The following is a 19077-nucleotide window of genomic DNA, read 5'->3' as shown; positions in this document are numbered from 1 at the left end:
CTGATTGAGTCATGGGACCCACATCAACTCCTCAAGAAGAATTGCGACACAAAGTTTGGTGATTTTTTTTTGTTTTTTTTTTTGATCAGTCAGATGTATTTAATAAAAAATAGTGGTGCTTGGGCCTAAGACAGTACAAAAGGTGTCACAAAACAACAAAACATGCATTTTTTATAGAGTCCCATAGACAATTTCCTGCAGGTACTAATCCGTGATCCACTAAAAAATGGCTTGCGACCCACTTTTGGGTCCCGATCCACCAGTTGAGAACCACTGCTTTACATTGTATCATATATTTTATCCAACAGTTATGGATATTTATTGTCCAGTGTGTTGTATTATATTATTCTTTCATATCAGATCATTCATTTTTCTATTATATAATCATATTTTGAATCAGATCACTGCAAAATCATGTTTTTAAACAGTACAATTTAGTTTAATGCTTCAATAAATGGTGAGTAATATAAAAAACATCTACAATACTCACATCTACCCTAAATCTAATTTTATTGTGAAATAAAAATGCCCCAAAGCCCCCAAATATGGACATGAGATCATGAATAATGAAAAAGGATTTGTACTTTTTATTAATATTGTCATGATACCATAACAAAGATTTTTTTAATCAAAAAAAGAGACTCTTAGTATAAGAGCCTGAAACTGTGTACATTATTTACATGGAGGCTACATACAGTAACTCTAGTACACGGCAGCATTTACATCCAACAATTCATCTAAAAATAGAGATACAAAAGTCAGTAGAAAAGTTTAGTTCATGTAAACATTCACACGTTACTTTAAAATAAAAAAATACTCCCTTTTTCAAAATAAGACTGTGCAGTGCATGTTTGGTTAGTACAAATGCTTCAAAAAGGAGGTTAAAAGAGAACTCTGGGTTTTCAAACCTGGGGCCTATCAGATAGTTTGGGGTCTAAATGATGAAGAGATGCTTCTGGATTACACCAGCAGATCAGCTGATCCTGCAGCAGTGGAAAGGCTATAATGGCTGTTAGGGAATTCCAACGTCTGAGCACTGAAAAATGTTTTTAAGTTCATATGCAAGCCTGTAAAACAATAACTTCTGTGGATTCGCTTCACTGCTGTTTCAGCCTGTTATACTGCTGCCGACTGAAAATATCGCCTAGGTCCAATCTTAAATATTTAGTACCCTTTTCTTATTTGGATCCCAAAATAAATAAAAATACAGGGACTATGAGTACAAAATCTTGAATGAGAAGACTTAGTAGGCACTGTACCAATTATCGCCTGTTTATAAAATGAGGTAACCTAGTCATTCAGAAACATTTGGTTCTCTATTCTATGTCCTTTAGACCCATAAAAGTTGATAGATCAGGGTTTTGAAACAACTTGACCAGATGGACTCTGATCTTACTAGAGCCATTACAACCAATTTCAGGGCTGCAGGCTGAAGAAATTTACCAGAGATATCCAAAAAAAATTCAGTCATTTAGACCTGAAAATATGACGACATGTGGGGTTTACAAAAATAAGAACTTTATTGGTCGGATTCTAATGATGTTGCAGCCAATGAAGCCTGTTTTACTGCCACAAGATGAAGACATCTAACGGAAATGTTGCAAAATTTTTGATATCCATCTGTTTTCATACCACAAAATCTGTCAGGTTTGTGGAAACAAGAGCTTAAGTGGGAAGACTCGATTAGCTTTGCAGCTACTGCAGGGCTGCTGCTGATGAAATCTAACAAACTAAAATGTTTCAATACTTATCTGTCATTATGACCCCAAAGTATGACAATATGTTAGATGGATGGAAAAAGACACTTCTGTGAATACACTACTGTTTGCATTGCAGCCATTACGGCCTGTGTCACTGCTGTAGGATCAGGAAAGTATCAAAGGACATTGCAAAACCTTTGGTCACCATTACTTGTGAATTTGACCAGAAGAATCATAGATTTATGGAAACAAGAACTCAGACTGGTTGACTTCAGTTCATCCTGCAGCAGTGAAATGGGCAGAAATGGCTGCAACTTTATTAATCTGTAGGAGAAATACAGGAACTTTTGGTCTCCTTTCATCATTTAGACCCCCCTCCCCCCAAAATGTTGACATGTCAGGTTTATAGAAACAAGAATTGCCGTGGATGGGTTTAAATAAAATTGCAGCCATTACCACCTGTGCAAAATGAAGTGATCAACTTGAGTGAATCCAAAAGTTATCAAAACTTCAGCAGCATCAGATGTTAAAAGAAGGGCCCAGGTTTGAAATACTAGAATCCTCCATTTAGAGTAAGTCTGTAGAGGTTCATTATTCAGTGTTTGTAGGTCCATAGCAGCACTAAAACCAGATCAACAACAGATCCGTAAAGAACTACAGAACTGACCCTTTTTGTTAGCCCTCTGATTGGACCACTAACCCACCAGTCAGAGAGCCCCTTCTCTTGGTAACCATTGCTAGGCTACTTCCTGTTAGACAAACTCTCCTCAGCCATTCTTGGGTGAAATATTGACCTGAATTTTGTTTTCTTCGTTATGGTTAAAATGTGAGTTTGAGGAAAATTTGTCTAACACCGACAGAAACCTAAGATACGGCTTAAGGGTCAATTTTGTGATTTCCAGCATGTAAAGTTAGTTTTAAAAGGTTAAAAAGGATGGAGATTTGATGTGTTAACTTCCTGTTTACTGGCGACAAACAAACAGACGTTAAAACAGAAGTGGTTACCGTGTGGAAGACTTCCTGGATCTCGTCTGAAATGATATTAAAATCCAAAAAGCAAAACATGTACAACAAAGGTCGAATCTAAAACTACTAATAGTGAATAAAAGAGGCCGTGAGTTCTGTCAGCGCCTGATGGATGCAGCTGATTGTCCGACTGGCATCTTGTCCAGCAGGAAAAATGGAAAAATACAGACGACTGAGCCAAAGCCAAGGCACCAAATGTTCAATTTTACTTGTGCTTTTCCTCAGAGACCGAAACGTCAGACTGCAGACCGTCTCCGTCTGGTTCCACCAGGCTCAGACTGGCTCCTCAGAGCGGTGTGTCGAGTATCTGAGGTGGACTTAATGAGTCTTTGACTTAATATGGATAATCTCTAAAATATGAAAACAAAAAGTACTACTATATACAGAAAGACGAGTTTTCAGCGCCGTCCTTCATGTAGAGAAGTCTGCAGGATGGCGAAGGGGGCGGCGCCTCAGCTCTGTAAACGTGGCGGTTTTTAAAGATGTCAAACATTAATTCATGACGTTACAGGAACACCTGGAGCTGTTAGACTCCCCAAAGTCTCCTTTGTGCCCCCTAACATCTGAGCCCACCTTCCGTCAATCCAGCTGTGCGTTATGAGCTCCTCTAGCCCCGCCTCTTCCTGTTAGAGTCTTAGATATGAGTAAGGGGGACGGTCCCAGTGAGGTAGTGCTGCTGCACGCTGGTGTACCCCCTCTGTGCAGCAGAGGGATCCCCGGCGTCCCCGCCAGGTCCAGGGATGTACATGCTGATCATGTCCCTCAGGTCCCCCTGCAGAGGGCCCCGGTGGTGGTTTGGGGTGGGAGTGGGAGGCGAGTGAGAAACCGGTTCTGCTTTAACCATGGACATGGTGACGGGGCTGGGCTGCTGGGGGCTGCTGCTGTACGACATCGGGCTGTGAGAAAGAGAGAGGAAACGTTAGACACCAGAGAAGAGAAAACACCAAAAATACTGTAGGTCCGAATGATCAGAGGCAACACACACCTTTAAACTTTCATAATCAAAACATTTTATCATTAATTCACTGATCTCTATCTTTAACCTGTATTACTTCAATTATGCAGTACTGAGTGCCAGAACCAGACTTTATCTTCCACATGTGAGGGATAAATGCTAAAACAATCAGGAGGGCATGGCTTGATTCAGTCAGAGCCTGGACTCAGAGATCAAACATGTTTGGTATTTATGACTGTCTGACACTCATCAACTCCATCGGGTACTCCTGATGTCTGTCAGATACTCATCAACTTTGTCAGTTGATCCTTAACTCCGTCAGATACTCGGCAACTCTGTCAGACACTCGTCAACTCTGTCAATTAGTCTTCAACTCCATCAGTTACTTGTTTAATTTTTCAGTTGCTCCTCAACTCCGTCAGATACTCGTGTACTTATTCAGTTGATCCTGAACTGCGTGAGATACTCGTCAACTCCGTCAGACATCTTCAACTCTGTCAGACTCTCGTCAACTCCATTAGACGCTGGTCAACTCCATCAGATACTCATCAACTCCCATCAAATGCTCATAAACTTCATCAGATACCTATTAAATCTGTCAGTTACTCCTCCACTCCGTCAGATACTCATTACTGTTGTTGGACACTCGCCAACCCCCTAACTTACTTGTCAACTCTGTCAGATTCCTGTCAACCCCCGTCAAATACTAGTTAACTTCCTCAGTTACTCTTCAACTCTGTCAGATACTCACAACCCCATGAGATACCCGTCAACCCTGTCACATTCCTGTTAACTCTGTCAGATACTTTTGCAGGAACCTTTACACTGAGAGGCATTAGGCTCTTTGAGCATGCTCCACAGCCTCCATACCAGGCTTTGACCAGAGGTTGAACAGCATAAAAGTCTTTTTGTATGTTGTTTTTTTTTTACTTAACAAACATCAAGGTTTAACACTTAGAATGACATTTAAAGGTTTAAATTCCTAAAAAAATTTAAACTAATGCTCAGGTCTGACCTTGATTTTAAAAAATTAATTGGCATTTCTGTATGGTGTCCATTTCTGGGTTGCCAACATCCTTGATGCAACAATTTATTTTATACCAATTAAGGGTTAAAATCTTTATCCAAGCTCTGACCGTAGCTCAGCTTCATGCGTGTTAAAGTGCTGACTGAAACTTCAGAGTTTAAATTCTCAAACATTTAACCTGCAGGATATTAAAGAATTAACTCCTCAGATTAACTCAAATAATCCCACATATCATTGAGGATTATCCTCCAACAAGCAGTCTATTTCACTCTCTAGCAGTACATAAAAGTGTCAGTAAAGACGTTTAATGCTTGATAAAGATGAACATTTAAGTCAGAACTCTTTTGTAAGATATAGTTAAATCTTTTGTACCGTATGACCTCGGCTTTCTTTTAAGTTACTGAAGTTTTCCAAACATTGCATTATTGTTTTCTTCAAGTCTGTGCCCCACTGATATTTATTTCATTTTATTTTTACTTTAAATGCTCACATTTGATCATTCACAGTAGAGAAGAAAGGAAAGACAACATTTAGGCCAATCTTCTAATTTGTATTTGTCATATTAAAAACAAAGATGTAATCCCTTTTAAAAAATGCTGATTCAGGGCTGAAAATGGAAGTTTTAAAAGTTCATTTTGGCAAAAATTATAGAATAAAGCTCACAGTAAGGAGAGTAACAATGCCAGTCGAGTTCAGCTTTCATAGAATTTACTTAAAATACAACAAAAAAAGGTCATTATTTATAATTATTGAGGTTTCCTTTAAAAAGCTAAAACTTTTTTAAATTTTTCAATGCAAACACAACCTAATTGGATCATTGTTTATATGCATAAAAGTTGAATAATTTCTTGTTATAGCATCTTAAAAGCAGGTTTTTGTTGCATACTTTTATTATCTATGGTAGAATATAAAATGCTTTGGGCTGATAGGAAATATGAAAGGATTTTTAGGGCTTTCAGGTCATCAGCAGAGACTTGTTTTTGCATTAAACTCACTAATATTGTTTTCGAAGGCTTTATTAGAGGACGGGCTTCAACAGGTCCATCCTTGCCGTGACTCACAGCTCAAAACAAGTCACAGAAAAGATCAGACTGAAGATTTGTCAGAAACTAATCATGTCTGACTGTTTTAAAATCATTGGTTCATTTATCTCGGAGCTCATGGCGATGGAGGTCTGAAGGGGTCTGAGGTGGTCTTAAGGGGGTCTGTGGCGGTCTATGGCAGCAGGCAGGGACCCACAAGTGTTAATGGGGACAATGGTTTAGCAGCAGCAGAGGATTGTGGGTAGGAGACCACACACAGAGCCGTCCTGCTGCCGTCGAGTCACACTGATCAACATTCCTGACCGGGGCGAGCGGAGCAGAGCGCCGCACGCATAACAAGCAGGAAGAGGACGGAGAGGATTTTATTTTAGAGGGACTGAAGAGTAACGAGGGAAAAGCAATGAAATAAGAGGAAAAGAAAAACTATTTATGGAAGATTTTAGGTGGATTTAGGTGAGAAACTTTAATATGAATGCACAGGTTAGAAGTGTCAAAGCAAATTCATGCAAAGATAAAAATAAAGAAATTAAAAGCTTAATATTTCTGATAAAAGAACATTTAAAAATAGTTATGAGTCAAAACTCATGACTGTAAGTTGACTTTATGTCACAATTTCAACTTTTTTATTTTCTCATTGCAACTTTTTACCTCACAAATTATGATACTGCCCCAAATTTACATTTTATCTCATAATTTTGACTTTTTTAACTAAGTTTTTTTTTCTCACAAGATTTACTTTTTAATCTTAATGTTTATTATTGATTCTCTTAATTCTATTTTTTTTCTTTATAATTAAGAAATGTTATCTCAACCTTTGACTTCTGTCATACTTTCAACATCATAACCTCCAATTTGGAGGTTTTAACCTCACAATTACAACTTTGCATCAGATAATGACTTCTTTCTACGTAAAGTCCCTTTTTTATCTCATGATTATGGTTCATAACTTACTTTAACAAAACAAATGTCTAGTTTTCATGCACTCTCTTTTACTGGCAGGAGCTAGATTCCATGCAGAGTAACGTGTATTTACAGACAAGATTTGATGAAAGTGGAAAGAAATAACTGAGGCTCTGAAGAGTGAAGTAAAACAGAGTCCAAACAGAAAAAGCATGAACGCAGACATAATTACATATTTAAATTTTTAGGTTAAACTTTAGACTATCAACTTTAAAACAAGCAAATAAAGACAAACTTTAGAGGATAAGGAGCACAAGAGAAACAGAGCTGTGCCTGCAGTAAATGGGATTGAGCTAATTATGTAAAACTACACTGTGGAAACTTTCCTACACTTAAAATTCTGCTGGAATAAAACTTACAACCACATGTTAAAGCTAAATGTTCTTCATCCACTGCGATTTTCTTTTATTTCCATCAGAGACTCCATCTGTGGTTGCTCCCTACAGGTGGGAGTTGTCTAACTGAGTGGGTAACTTCACTCATGGTGCTAAAGTGTCCGATGCCCAAAGGCATTCTGGGAAACCCTGTAGATTATTGCCAAATAATGTGAGTACAATGACAAAAAATATTTAGAAATATTGAGTATTGTTTACTTAAAACTAAGAAATAAGTTATCAGTTAAGAGAAACAGGAATCAATCAATCATCTTATAATGATACTATGGTTGACATTTTGTTAACTCCTTGGCTGGACAGGACAGATCTTTCCATCAAACACCCAATGTAATTTTGACATTACTTTCTGGTTTAAATCTTGTCAATCCATCATAGCCTCGGTGTAGGCTTAGAACAAAATTGGGGTTGTGTTTATTTCATAAGATTCAGTCCAAATATAGCCCTACTATAGTCATTGAAAACTGGGCTATGTTTAGAGAGTTTTTTACCTTTCGCTTTAAACCAAATCTACACGTTGTTCGGATGTATCTTATCAATATAATTTAAACCTTCTGCTGGCGATGGTTGCATTTAAACAGCACTTGAAATCATTTACTGAACAGTGTTTTTTTTATATAGTGGAGGGACACTAAGAAATTGATTTTTAGATACATAGATTCATTCATTCATGTGCAGCCCAAACTGGAGGGGGATTATAACTAGGGATATACTGAAGTAATATCTGTGTCCACTGATATCAGCCCTGTTGACGAACATGGGCAAATATTGTGGCATAAACTGATATCACTGGGTGATATTTATGTTTTGAGTCCAATCAAGTTAAAGCTGGCATCAAGCATTCTTAACTGCTGATGCAAATAAGACTTCAATGCCAAATTTGTACTTCAATGCAAAGTCTCATGACGTTGAAGTCTCATGAGATCTCATCACAACCCTACATACATATGTTGTTGCACTTTTTCAGGGGCTGGGGTGGGGGGTGGGCTGTTATGTCTTGGAGGTTTTAAATAACCTTCATTTTTTCCTTTTTGTTTTTTTCCGTTGTTTCCGTCCTGTGATCTGCGTTTTGAAATTGATGTTGTAATCTCACTGACTGCAAAACAAATCTACCTACGGGTACAAATAAAGTAACCTGATACATATTAGAGCTCTAATACTTCGCTTTTCTGAGGTTTGCCAACATATAATAAAGTTTTGCTGATAGTTAGTCCATGTGTTATTATTTAAATTGATCAAATTTGTTGGAAAAACTTAATTTGAGTTGGAATGACTGGTAAGTTTTGTGTCCCGCACTATTTTCTTTGTTTTTCAGAGTTGAAGGTTAAAACTCTGAGTGATTCACTCAGTCTGCTCACTCTTTATCTCAGGATGGTAAACCTTTGGGACTACTTTCTGCCTCCGCTCACCTGTACCAGTCTGCTCACCTGTATGAGTTGGCTCCGTTCATGTAGGTCTGCGCTGCCGTCATGGTGGGAGGGTACTGCAGGGCGGACAGGTCGTACCGGTGCAGCTGCTGTGTGTATCCCAGCTCCCCCTGCATGCCGGCGTACCCCCCGGTGTGACCCCAGCCGTAGCTCTCCATCCTCGGACTCCCTCCCTGACCCTGCGCCGCGGCCGCCAGCAGGTTCCCGGCAGACAGCGGGTACTTCCCAGGTACCTGAGCGTCCTTCTTGAGCAGCGGCTTGGTCTTCCGACGTGGCTTGTACTTGTAGTCGGGGTACTCCTTCATGTGCACAGCGCGCAGCCGCTTGGCCTCGTCAATGAACGGCCTCTTCTCTGCATCTGTGAGCAGTTTCCACTCAGCACCGAGCCGCTTACTGATCTCGCTGTTGTGCATTTTGGGGTTCTCCTGTGCCATCTTACGCCTCTGGCCCCGGGACCACACCATGAAGGCGTTCATGGGCCGCTTCACTTTGTCCATGGGATCTGCCCCTGGAGGGCACGCGCTCTTGGAGCCTGGGTGAGAGTTGCCGTTGCCGCCCATGCTGCCAGTGATGCTGCCAGTGACCGGAGACAGGCCCTGGGTGGTCTGGTGGGTTGGGGGCTGGCCCGTGGGCTTCAGCTCATGCTCCATCATGCTATACATGGTGTCAGGTGAAGGTTCGGGACAAGTCTGCACAAAAATTGCACAAAAACATTGGCAACATTTTCTTATGGTTGACAAACTTAAAAAAAAAAAAAAAAATTAAATGTATCATTTGAATGATCAGCAGGTTTAAAAAGGTCCGACACCAAATATTTTAGACAAAGAGAGAGCAGCGCCATAATTGCACAGATACGTTGACAATATTTCTGTATTGAAAAAATTAACCAACACTTCTGTGTGTTCCCAAATAAACAATTCCTAAATATTCTGATAGAGCTTTGCAAACTTGAGTCATATCTTCAACCGAAAGAAAAATTTTCCAAAATTGCACAAAAACATTGGCAACATTAAAGTTGACCAACTTTTCAACACTTCCAAAATTGGCAATGATCAAATCTCTTTTACTTTAATGATTGTTTGTTCAAAAGGTTCTGAAACCTAAAAGAGAGTGAGTTATGTCATAATTGCACAAATGCATTGGCAACATTTTTGTCTTTCAAAACTGAAAAAACTTTCTGTGTTCCAAAAAAATTAAGTTTTTGATCCTGAGTCATATTCTAACTTTAAGAGAGAATTGCCAAACTTTTCAACACTCTTGAAAAATTTGAAATGATCAAATTAACATTATCTTAATCATCTGTGGGACCAAAATGTACACAAATTTCACTTTTTTTTTTTGTTTGTTTGTTTGTTTGTTTTTTGAAGAAGAAGAAGAAAGGACAGAGAGCAATTTCTAAATTGTACTAACACTTGGGCAACATTTCCATATATTAGGACTGACAAACTTTTCAACAGTCACAAACTTAAAATGTAAAATCTTTAAAGCTTCTCATGATCAGTGGGATCAAAAAGTACAAAAACTTCAACATCTCCACTCAGATTTTTAACAAAAAGAGGGAGAACCTCGCCTGAATTGCACAAACACATTGGAAACCTTTTTCAAATATTAAGTTTGATAAACTTTTACACACAATGTGTTTAAAAGTGATCAGATCTTGAATATTTTAATGACTGAAGAATATCATCATGATCTTCACTTGTGCTTTAACAAAAAAGGGAGAAAGTAATGTCTTAATTGCACATAAACATTGGCAACATTTTCACATATTCAGGTTGACAAACTTTTCAACACTGAAACAAAACTGATCAGATCTCAATTATGTAATGATTGGTGGGACCAAAAAAAAAAAAAAAGCTGAAACCTCACTTTTTGCTCTCACATTTTGAACAGCTGGAGAGAGAGCAGGGACGTGGTTGCACAATTATGTTGGCAATATGGCTTGATTTTAAAATTGACCAACTTTTCAGCATTGTTAAATACCATTAAGTTTGAAAATGATCACATCTCATTAGTTTAATGATTGTTAGTTCAAAGATAGCTTCATAATCTCAAGTCATATTTTTTTAACTAAGAGAGAGTATTGCGCAAAACGTTGGCAACATTTCCATTTATTAAGGTGGACCAACTTTTAAATACCATATGTTTAAAGTGATCAACTTTGGACTGTTGTAATGATTGTTGATATCAAAAATTCAGCAACTCCATGAGGAAAAGAGAGGACGTTGCCAAAATTGTTTAAATATGTTTGCAACGTTTAGAAAAGTGGGTGAAAATAGCAAAGAATGACGATTTTCTTAATTCTTGGTTGATTGTACAACTTTTCCAAGTGTTGCTGACATAATTGTGCATTTTTTGAGATTGTCAAAGAGTTTTCCTGCTATTTTTGGCAAGCAAATTTAAAAAGTTGTCAAATTTTGGTGGTCAGGTCTTTTTGTTTTTGTTGCTTCAGTATCATCCTGGTCGGATTTTTACCAGACTCAGACTAAAGTATGATATTTCAGGTCTCAGACTTTGGTAGTTAAATTGTCCTTTTGATCACATGCGCTGTAAACCAAACCAGTTGATAGCGAATTGCCATGACGTCAGAGCGTCGTTTTAACGTAATTTTAACCCTAAATAAAGCGCGTGCATATAGACAGTGCTGTCTTACCGTGTCCTTCGTAAATATATCGATTAGTCTATTATAGTCGATATATTCCCGCCCTGGTCGAGGACACGTGAAGCTCCTTTCTGTCGCCGTGAGTCGACCTGGTCCACCTCGAGTCCAGCTTCCTCTACAGGTTCGACAAGGTGCTCCAAATCAGCTAATTACGCACGCGCCACGCCCGGGGATCGGTTAACGCTCAGCAGACATCGCTCCCACTCGTGGATCGGCTCTCACACTTGTTGTTGTCTGACTTCATCTGAACTCTCAGCCTCTCTCTCTCAAACTTCTGCTCTCCGCGTGCACGACGACTCAGCCAATCACAGCGCACCGGGCCGTGCGCGCGCATTAGCAAGTGAAAAGACTCCGATGGTGCGCGAGACACTTGTTGATGGAGAAGGAGGAAGAAATCAGACCAATATCTTTATAATCGATTATTGACTAAAGGAGAGGACCAGAGTCAGACATGAGGAAGAAAAAAAGACACGAGGAAGAGTTTCCACTCTAAAAAGAGTAGAAACAAAAAGCTTCCTTAAATTCTCTGTAATCATCAGTTAAATGAAAAAGGTTTTATGTAAAGAAGAGAATATGACAGAAAAAAAGAATGAAGTAATCATTATCACTGTCAGAGAAATTAATTCTGTGTCTCAAATATTGTAATGCAATTCCAAAAAAGTTGGAAATAAAATGTACAAAAAATAAAAATGATTGTCAAATGTCATAAACCCATATCTTATTCACAACAGAACATAAACAACATATTAGATGTTGAAACTGAGACACCAATTTTAACACCAATTAGGTTAATTGTCAAGTGATCAGTAACATGACTGGGTATAAAAGGAGCATTTAAGAGAAGCAGAGTCTCACCAAAGTAAAGATGGGCAGAGGTTCACCAGTGAAGGGTTTGAATATCCCACTGTAGAGTCCATAATATCGTCACAAGATTCAGAGAATCTAGAAATCTCTGTGAGCAAGGGACAAGGCTGAAGGGGTCCTCAGGGGCCACTGCATTAAAACAGGCATGATTCTGAACTGGAAATCACTACATGGGCTCAGGAACAGTTCCAGAAATCACAGTCTGTCAACACTGTTGACAGGCAAAGTTCTAAAGCCAGTATCTCTGATGGTATGGGGTTAGATAAGGGCCCAGCTTGCACATCTGGAAAGTCACTATCAATGCTGACAAGTAGACAGAGGTTTTAAAGCAACATATGCTCCCATCCAGACAACGTCTCTCTCAGGGAAGGCCTTTACTGTTTCAGCAAAACAATACTAAACCACATACCACATCCATGACAACAGCATGGCTTCACAGTAGAAGAGTCTGGGTGCTGAACTGGCCTGTCTACAGTCCAGTCCTTCCACCAACAGTAAACATTTGAAGCATCAGAAAAGGAAAAAATCCAGCAGAAAAGACCCAGGACTGTTAAATGGCTGGATCCTACATCAGACAAGAATGGGACAGCATTCCTCCCCCAGAGCTGTCCCACTTTTTTGAGACATGTTGCTGCCATTAAATTCAAGATGAGCTTATATTTTTCCTTTGTGTATACTAACAATGTTGGTTTATTTTGCTAAAGATAACGGTTGTAAATTTTAGTCATGTTGTTTTTATCAGTTATGTTTAATCCTTTATCTCTTCATCAAAGATCCAAATCTTAAGGTCATATCCATTTCTCTTCCTCTTATTCCCTTATTTTAGTTACGTCTTTCTCATCACCGCATCATTAAACAAATACAGAATGTTATTTCTCTCCAGTTATCAGAGTTAACTTAATAAAAGAACAACAGGATTATTTGTCTTTTTAACAGAGGATGAGATGCTCATTATGTCCTTTTAAAGCTGATCTTTAGAGCGGTCTGACCTCCTTTGTGCCAAACACACGATTCTTTAAAGACGTTAATTCAGCTGGAGAGAAAAGAAGATGTTTAGACAGGAACAGCGAGGAGATTTATACACCAGGGACGCTCTCTAAAGAGGCCACTGAGATTTTAATGATTCATAAGAGTGCATGAAGATGGCTGATCTCTGTTAAGATGAATAAGAGTCAGCACTAACAGAGATGAAGACTTCAGAGCAGGTATAAACCTCATCACAGCCATGGATAGAACTCAGTTTCCCTTAATCTCCTCAGAACTAGATCTACTCTAACCCTGAAAACAGTTTAAAAAAACAATGTTAGGATGTCACAGTAGCAACGTTCACTTTTTAAATACACACACCGGTAAAACATTCAATTAACACAAGCTCTTTGGTGGTTTAGATGGTGATTCTGCTCCAGGTCTCTGCAAGGCTGCCTAAAAGAAGGAATAAAAAGAGGATTTCTGGAGCCTAGCCGACCTGAGGGCCATGGAGGTCAATTAAATTTTATTTTGACCTAATTATTAATAATCACTCTTATCAAAGTAACAAACAACATATTTAAAAACTAAGATTAATCAATTTATGCTGTATGCACCTTTTCTCAGAACAGAATTACCTTTTCTATTGGTGATGTTAACAATGTGGATGGGCACACTGAACTAAACCATTAGGAAAATAATGTTAGACTTTGAAGCTATGCTACAATGGGCACAAAAGTCATGATGACTACAATAAAGTAAAAGTGTCCCAGACACCTTAATGGAAAACAAACCTCATAATATAAAAAGTGGCAAAAATGCAGGAAAATGGTGAAAAGAGGCAAAAACTGATTAAAAATGGATGACTTGGTAGCTGTGGCATAACTTGTTAAAAGTGGCAAAAATCAGTGAAAAGTGGCAACGAATGGGATAAAATGCAATAAAGTGGCAGAAATTATGCAAAAATGAGTAACAAAAATGAAGTCACGGGGAAAAACAGGGTGGGAAATTTGTGAAAAGGGGTTAAATAATGGATCTCAAGGCACAGCCAGGGACAGGAGGGTTTTCGGTTAGGTGACCTCAGAATTCCATCTCTGCTTTTTGCAGACGATGTGGTTCTTTCGGCCTCTTCAGCCGGACACCTCCAGCAGGCACTGGGGCGGTTTGTGGCTGAGTGCGCAGCAGTCGGGATGAGGGTCAGCACTTCTAAGTCTGAGGCTATGGTTCTCTGCCGGAAAACAGTGGGTTGCTCCCTCCTGTTCACGAGTGAGGGAAGAAGGGGCTGTGAGATCGACAGGCAGTTGGTGCAACATCTGCAGTATTGCAGACGTTGTACAGCACCGTCATGGTGAAGAGGGAGCTGAGCCAGAAGGCAAAACTCTAAATTTACCAGTCTTTCTTTGTCCCAACTCTCACCTATGGTCATGAACTCTAGGTAATGACCGAAAGAACAAGATTGCAGGTACAAGCAACTGAAATGAGATTCCTCAGGAGGGTTGCTGGGCTCAGCTTTAGAGATAGGGTGAGGAGCTCAGACATCTGGAAGGATCCCGAAGTAGAGCCGCTGCTCCTTCGCGTCCAAAGGAGCCAGCTGAGGTGGTTCGGGAATCTGATCAGGATACCTCTTGGTCGCCTCCCTGTGGAGGTCTCCCGGGCACGTCCAACTGGAAGGAGACCCCGGGGTACACCCAGAACTCGCTGGAGGGATTGTATACCTCTTCTGGCCTGGGAAAGACTTGCAATCCCCCAGGAGGAGTTGGAAAATGTTGCTGGGGAGAGAGATGTTTGAGTTGAATTGCTTAGCCTGCTGCCTCCGTAACCCAACCCCAGATAAGTGGAAGATAAATGGGTGGATGGATGGATGGATGGATGGATGGTGTTCAACTTGGCAAACGGATGAAAGGGGAAAAAAAGAGGTTAAAGAGCGGCAAAAATTGTAAAACATAACAAAAAAAAAGAACAGCGTCAAAAAGGTGCATAAATGGCTGCATAAAGTAGTTGAAAGGCGTGACAAAAAGTGGCACAAATCAATAATTTCAACATCGGAACCTAATATTTTAACACAACTCCAAAATAAAGTAACTGTTAACCAGGATGCTAGCACCAATGCTACTGATTCACACATGCACTGATATCAGTAAATCAGAACTGGTTAGGCCCATTCTCTGAGGTTTATCAGGGACCCATTCTCTAGGTTTATCTGGGGCCCATTCTCTAGGTTTATCAGGGGTTGCTTTTCTGACTGTTGAAAGAAGTTTTCATCTCTACTGTAACGCTGCTAAAGTTTGCTGTAGTCTTAGCTAAAGTGGATTAATGTTAGGGATGTAGGTTTGAGATTTTTGTCGATAAGAGATATCCTTGTGATACCAAACAACTTTTGTCTGTTAAGGATACGCTTCTCTAAACTGACCAAACATAATGCCTTGCCTCATAGGGTGATTTGTTGTGGCTCATTCATACATTCTGCTGATGTTTACGGCAGATATGTCGGCTGTAAGTACTTGTAGTAATTCTTGTATCCAGTTTAGTTGACTTAAAATCAAAGTTGGAACAATTTCAGGTTCTTCTAGTCAACCAGAGACAAACTGGAGTCCAGCTAGAGGAGCTTTTCCCCTTTCTACCCGCTCTGGCCAACAGACGGAAGGTTAAAAAACAGTGAAATGTCCCTTAAATAAAGCAGGAGGAAGGAGGACCATCTTCACTTGTACTCTTCTAACTTTAGAAAACAAGCGTAAAGAAAACTTTTCAGCAGCAATGACAGACAGACAGAAGAAAACCGGCGGCCATGTTGGCTCCGTCTGTGTCTGATGTGACACACAAATGTAACGCCAACATCCCGGACCAGGACCCAGAGCTGACGGACAGACCAAGAAAAGATGGGAGAGAGAGGGAGAGAGAGAGACGGGGAGATGTTTTTAAAGGAGGAGGAGGTGGGGGTGATGGGATTCCTCATTGGGTTGTCATGGAGATGGAAACGGGAGACTGGAGCTACACAATTCACAATTAGTCACAAACGCACACACCTGCACATCACACCACACACACGGGCCGCTCGCCTTCCTGTTACAATCTGGACATTTTATGATGCAACGCAGCTGTTTTTCAGAGGAAAGTGGCAAAAGAATCAGAAACTTTGATTTGATTCTTCAGACAACATCAAGATGTCTTTGTAAAGCAATATATTGAGCAATAACAGGAAGTCTTTGTTCCCAGGGGTATCAAACAGGTTTAAACATCATCTGATTTTACCAGAACCACAGTGACGTTTATACTGACTGGACCATAAAATCCCCTTTAACTGTTATCAGGTCTGCCCACAGAAAAGCCAAGAAAATGGGCCCAACCAGCTCTTACTTACTGACATCAGTGTATACATGTTGGATCCGTAGCATTGGTGCTAACATCCTGGCTAACAGTTTCTTCATTTTGGAGCTGTGTCACACTATTAATGTGTTCTGATCTTGGTATTATTGATTTGTGCCATCTTTGACCACTTTTTAACAACTTTTCAATACATTTTCCATTAATTTTACCCATTTTACCACAAACCCATTTTTACAACTTTTTAACTGCATTTCACTACTATATCCTGTCATTTTTATCACTTTGCAAGCTAATCTTTTCGTTGCCACTTTAACCCATTTTCACCATTTCTTCCACCCATTTTGTCATTTATTCCCCATTTTTGTCAACTTCAACCTAATTTTTTCCATTTCTTGGCCCCTTTTAATCCATTTAAGCAACCCATTGTGCCACCTTTTTCCAGTTCTTGATTCTTTAACCTATTCTTGCTATTTTTCACTATTTACCTCTTTTGCTTGTTTTTAACCTCTTTTCACCACTTCATGGCCATTTTTCACCAATTTTAGCCCATTTTGCCACTTTGCCCCCATTTTTACTTCTTCTAACCCATTTCTGCCTCTTTTTTTAACCCTTTTAACACCCCACATACACACACACACACTTTTTTTGCATTTTTGTAACCCATTCACCCCTTTTTTGCCAATCTTGCACATTTTAACTAATTTTAAGATTATTTTTTGGCTGTTAATGAGACTGAGCCTTCAATGTTAACGTGATCAGGCCTCTGCTGAAGGGCCATAAAGTGATCAGGTTTTAGCAGTAGGGCCCCGAAAGTGATCAGCTATGGGTTGCACCAGCTGTGCCTAAGTCCAACGTAGCCTAGTTTGAACGCAAGTTTTTACTTACGACGGAGTATACACTCTCCTAACATTTTAGTTGTTGCACCAGCTGAGACAGTTTCAACGTAGGCTTAAGTTCTAACTTAAATCTTACACCTACCCCCTACTAGGTGTAAAGTCCTCCATAGAACATGGCTGTCATGGTGATAGCTCTGAGAGACGGTTTATGACCAATAACGCTGTTGTTTTCCATGAGCGGAGATCGTTTCCACTGTCCACTGTTATATCATCTCGTGTTATTAGCGATTTCACCTCTCGATATCAGTGTTGTTATTTTATACTGGCTCTAGGTTTAAGCTGTAGTCTTCACAATACTCCCATATGTTAAACATCCTGTCATATTTTTCATTCACATTGGATGCTGTTTGAGGATTCACAGCAGTTAGCATATGTTATTTTTAGCCATTAGCATCTGTAGCACTGGGTTAAAAAATGCTTTTCAGTAGTTGGTTAAAGTTAGAGAGAACATCATATCTGTGACAATATTTTGGTTAGTTTGGATGTAAGTCTCTACGAGTTATGTTCAACCTTATATCCCTGTGGTGCAACCGAACAATGACACAACTTAAATTAGAATTTAACTAGTTTCAACGTAGGGTTTAGTGTGGACTTTACACCATAACTTAAGCCAGAATTTACGCATAGCTGGTACAATAGGGTACAGGCCTTAGCTGAAGGGCCCTAAAAGTGATCAGGCCTTTGCTGAATCGGCCTTAATCTGATCAGATCTTTGCTGTCAGGCCCTAAAAGTGATCAGGCCTTTCCTGAAGGGGCCTAAAGGTAACCAGGCCTTTTCTGTCAGGCCCTAAAAGTGATCAGGCCTTTGCTGAAGGGGCCTAAAGGTAACCAGGCCTTTTCTGTCAGGCCCTAAAAGTGATCAGGCCTTTTCTGTCAGGCCCTAAAAGTAATCAGGCCTTTTCTGTCAGGCCCTAAAAGTAATCAGGCCTCTGCTGAAGGGCCCTAGAGGGGATCAGGCATTTGCTGTCAGGCCCTAAAAGTAATCAGGCCTCTGCTGAAGGGCCCCAAAAGTGATCAGGCCTTCGCTGTCGGGCCCTAAAAGTAACCAGGCCTTTGCTACTGGGCCCTAGGGGTGATCAAGTTTACTTGGCCGGCCACTATAGCATCGGTATTCCCAGTTAGAGAATCTTTGATTAAACTCTGTCCCAGTTTCAAAGTCATTGCTGAAAACTTCTTTTTAGTTCTGGGGTCCTCTCTGCTGCATTTTGGTACTTTGGTTTATTTATATTTATTTTTGACTTCTTTCTGTATTTTATTTTATTTTTTAAACTTTTTTTGTCCTCATTTCTGTTTTGTAGCTTGATGGTCTCCCTGTCACTCTGTTTTTTAGGTGCTTAATTAATAAAGCTATATTACTGTTTAATAGTCTTCTGTCGTGATAAGACATGTACACTCTCAGGCAGGTTAACCATGTGACGTCCCCGCAGTTGAAAACTGGTGACGTCCCAGCTTTTTGTCCACTCTCAGCCTTGGTGGCCCATCTTCCTCTAAAGGCACTTTCACTCTCTGTGGGCCAAGATGCCCCCGTGCCCATCCCCCCTCTGCCCCACACCCATACACACTCTCCTAAACCCCCCGATGGGTGCTGGATTGTGGGATTGAGAGATGGCGGGGTTGTGGTGGGGGGGATTATGCGAGTGTGGGGCTCGTAAAGGGCCTGCCATGCTCTTTCTGTTGTGTGACGGATGGCTGGGAGGCTGAACGGGCTGCTTTGCATGAGAAGAGAAGCCAGCAGAGGGGAGAAAAGAAGGCTATTCAATGAGGCCTGTCACCTAAAACCACCCCCCCACCCCCCCTCCATCACAGCCCACCCTTCATCATCCATCCCTTCATCC

General features: G+C 40.1%; 1 protein-coding gene across 1 annotated transcript; it reads right to left on the bottom strand.

Moving 5' to 3' along the window:
* Window positions 1-564: 564 nt before the first annotated feature.
* On the bottom strand, window positions 565-11428 carry sox19b (SRY-box transcription factor 19b). The gene is made up of 3 exons (XM_041779675.1): window positions 11184-11428; window positions 8531-9219; window positions 565-3622 (listed from the first exon to the last, which is right to left on the bottom strand). The coding sequence occupies exons 2-3, from the start codon at window positions 9190-9192 to the stop codon at window positions 3361-3363; spliced, it is 924 nt and encodes a 307-aa protein (XP_041635609.1). The 5' UTR covers window positions 9193-9219; window positions 11184-11428; the 3' UTR covers window positions 565-3360.
* Between the last annotated feature and the right edge of the window lie 7649 nt (window positions 11429-19077).

This window comes from Cheilinus undulatus, linkage group 22 (genome assembly GCF_018320785.1).
Source record: "Cheilinus undulatus linkage group 22, ASM1832078v1, whole genome shotgun sequence".
In the NCBI taxonomy this organism is placed as follows: domain Eukaryota; kingdom Metazoa; phylum Chordata; class Actinopteri; order Labriformes; family Labridae; genus Cheilinus; species Cheilinus undulatus.
This window is presented reverse-complemented; position numbering and strand designations above follow the sequence as displayed.

Coding starts and splice junctions, on each gene's coding strand:
- sox19b (XM_041779675.1), bottom strand. CDS start 9,192: ATGTATAGCATGATGGAGCATGAGCTGAAGCCCACGGGCCAGCCCCCA. Junction 3,623..8,530: donor AACGGAGCCAACTCATACAG/GTGAGCAGACTG, acceptor TCTTTCTCACAG/CCCGATGTCGTACAGCAGCA.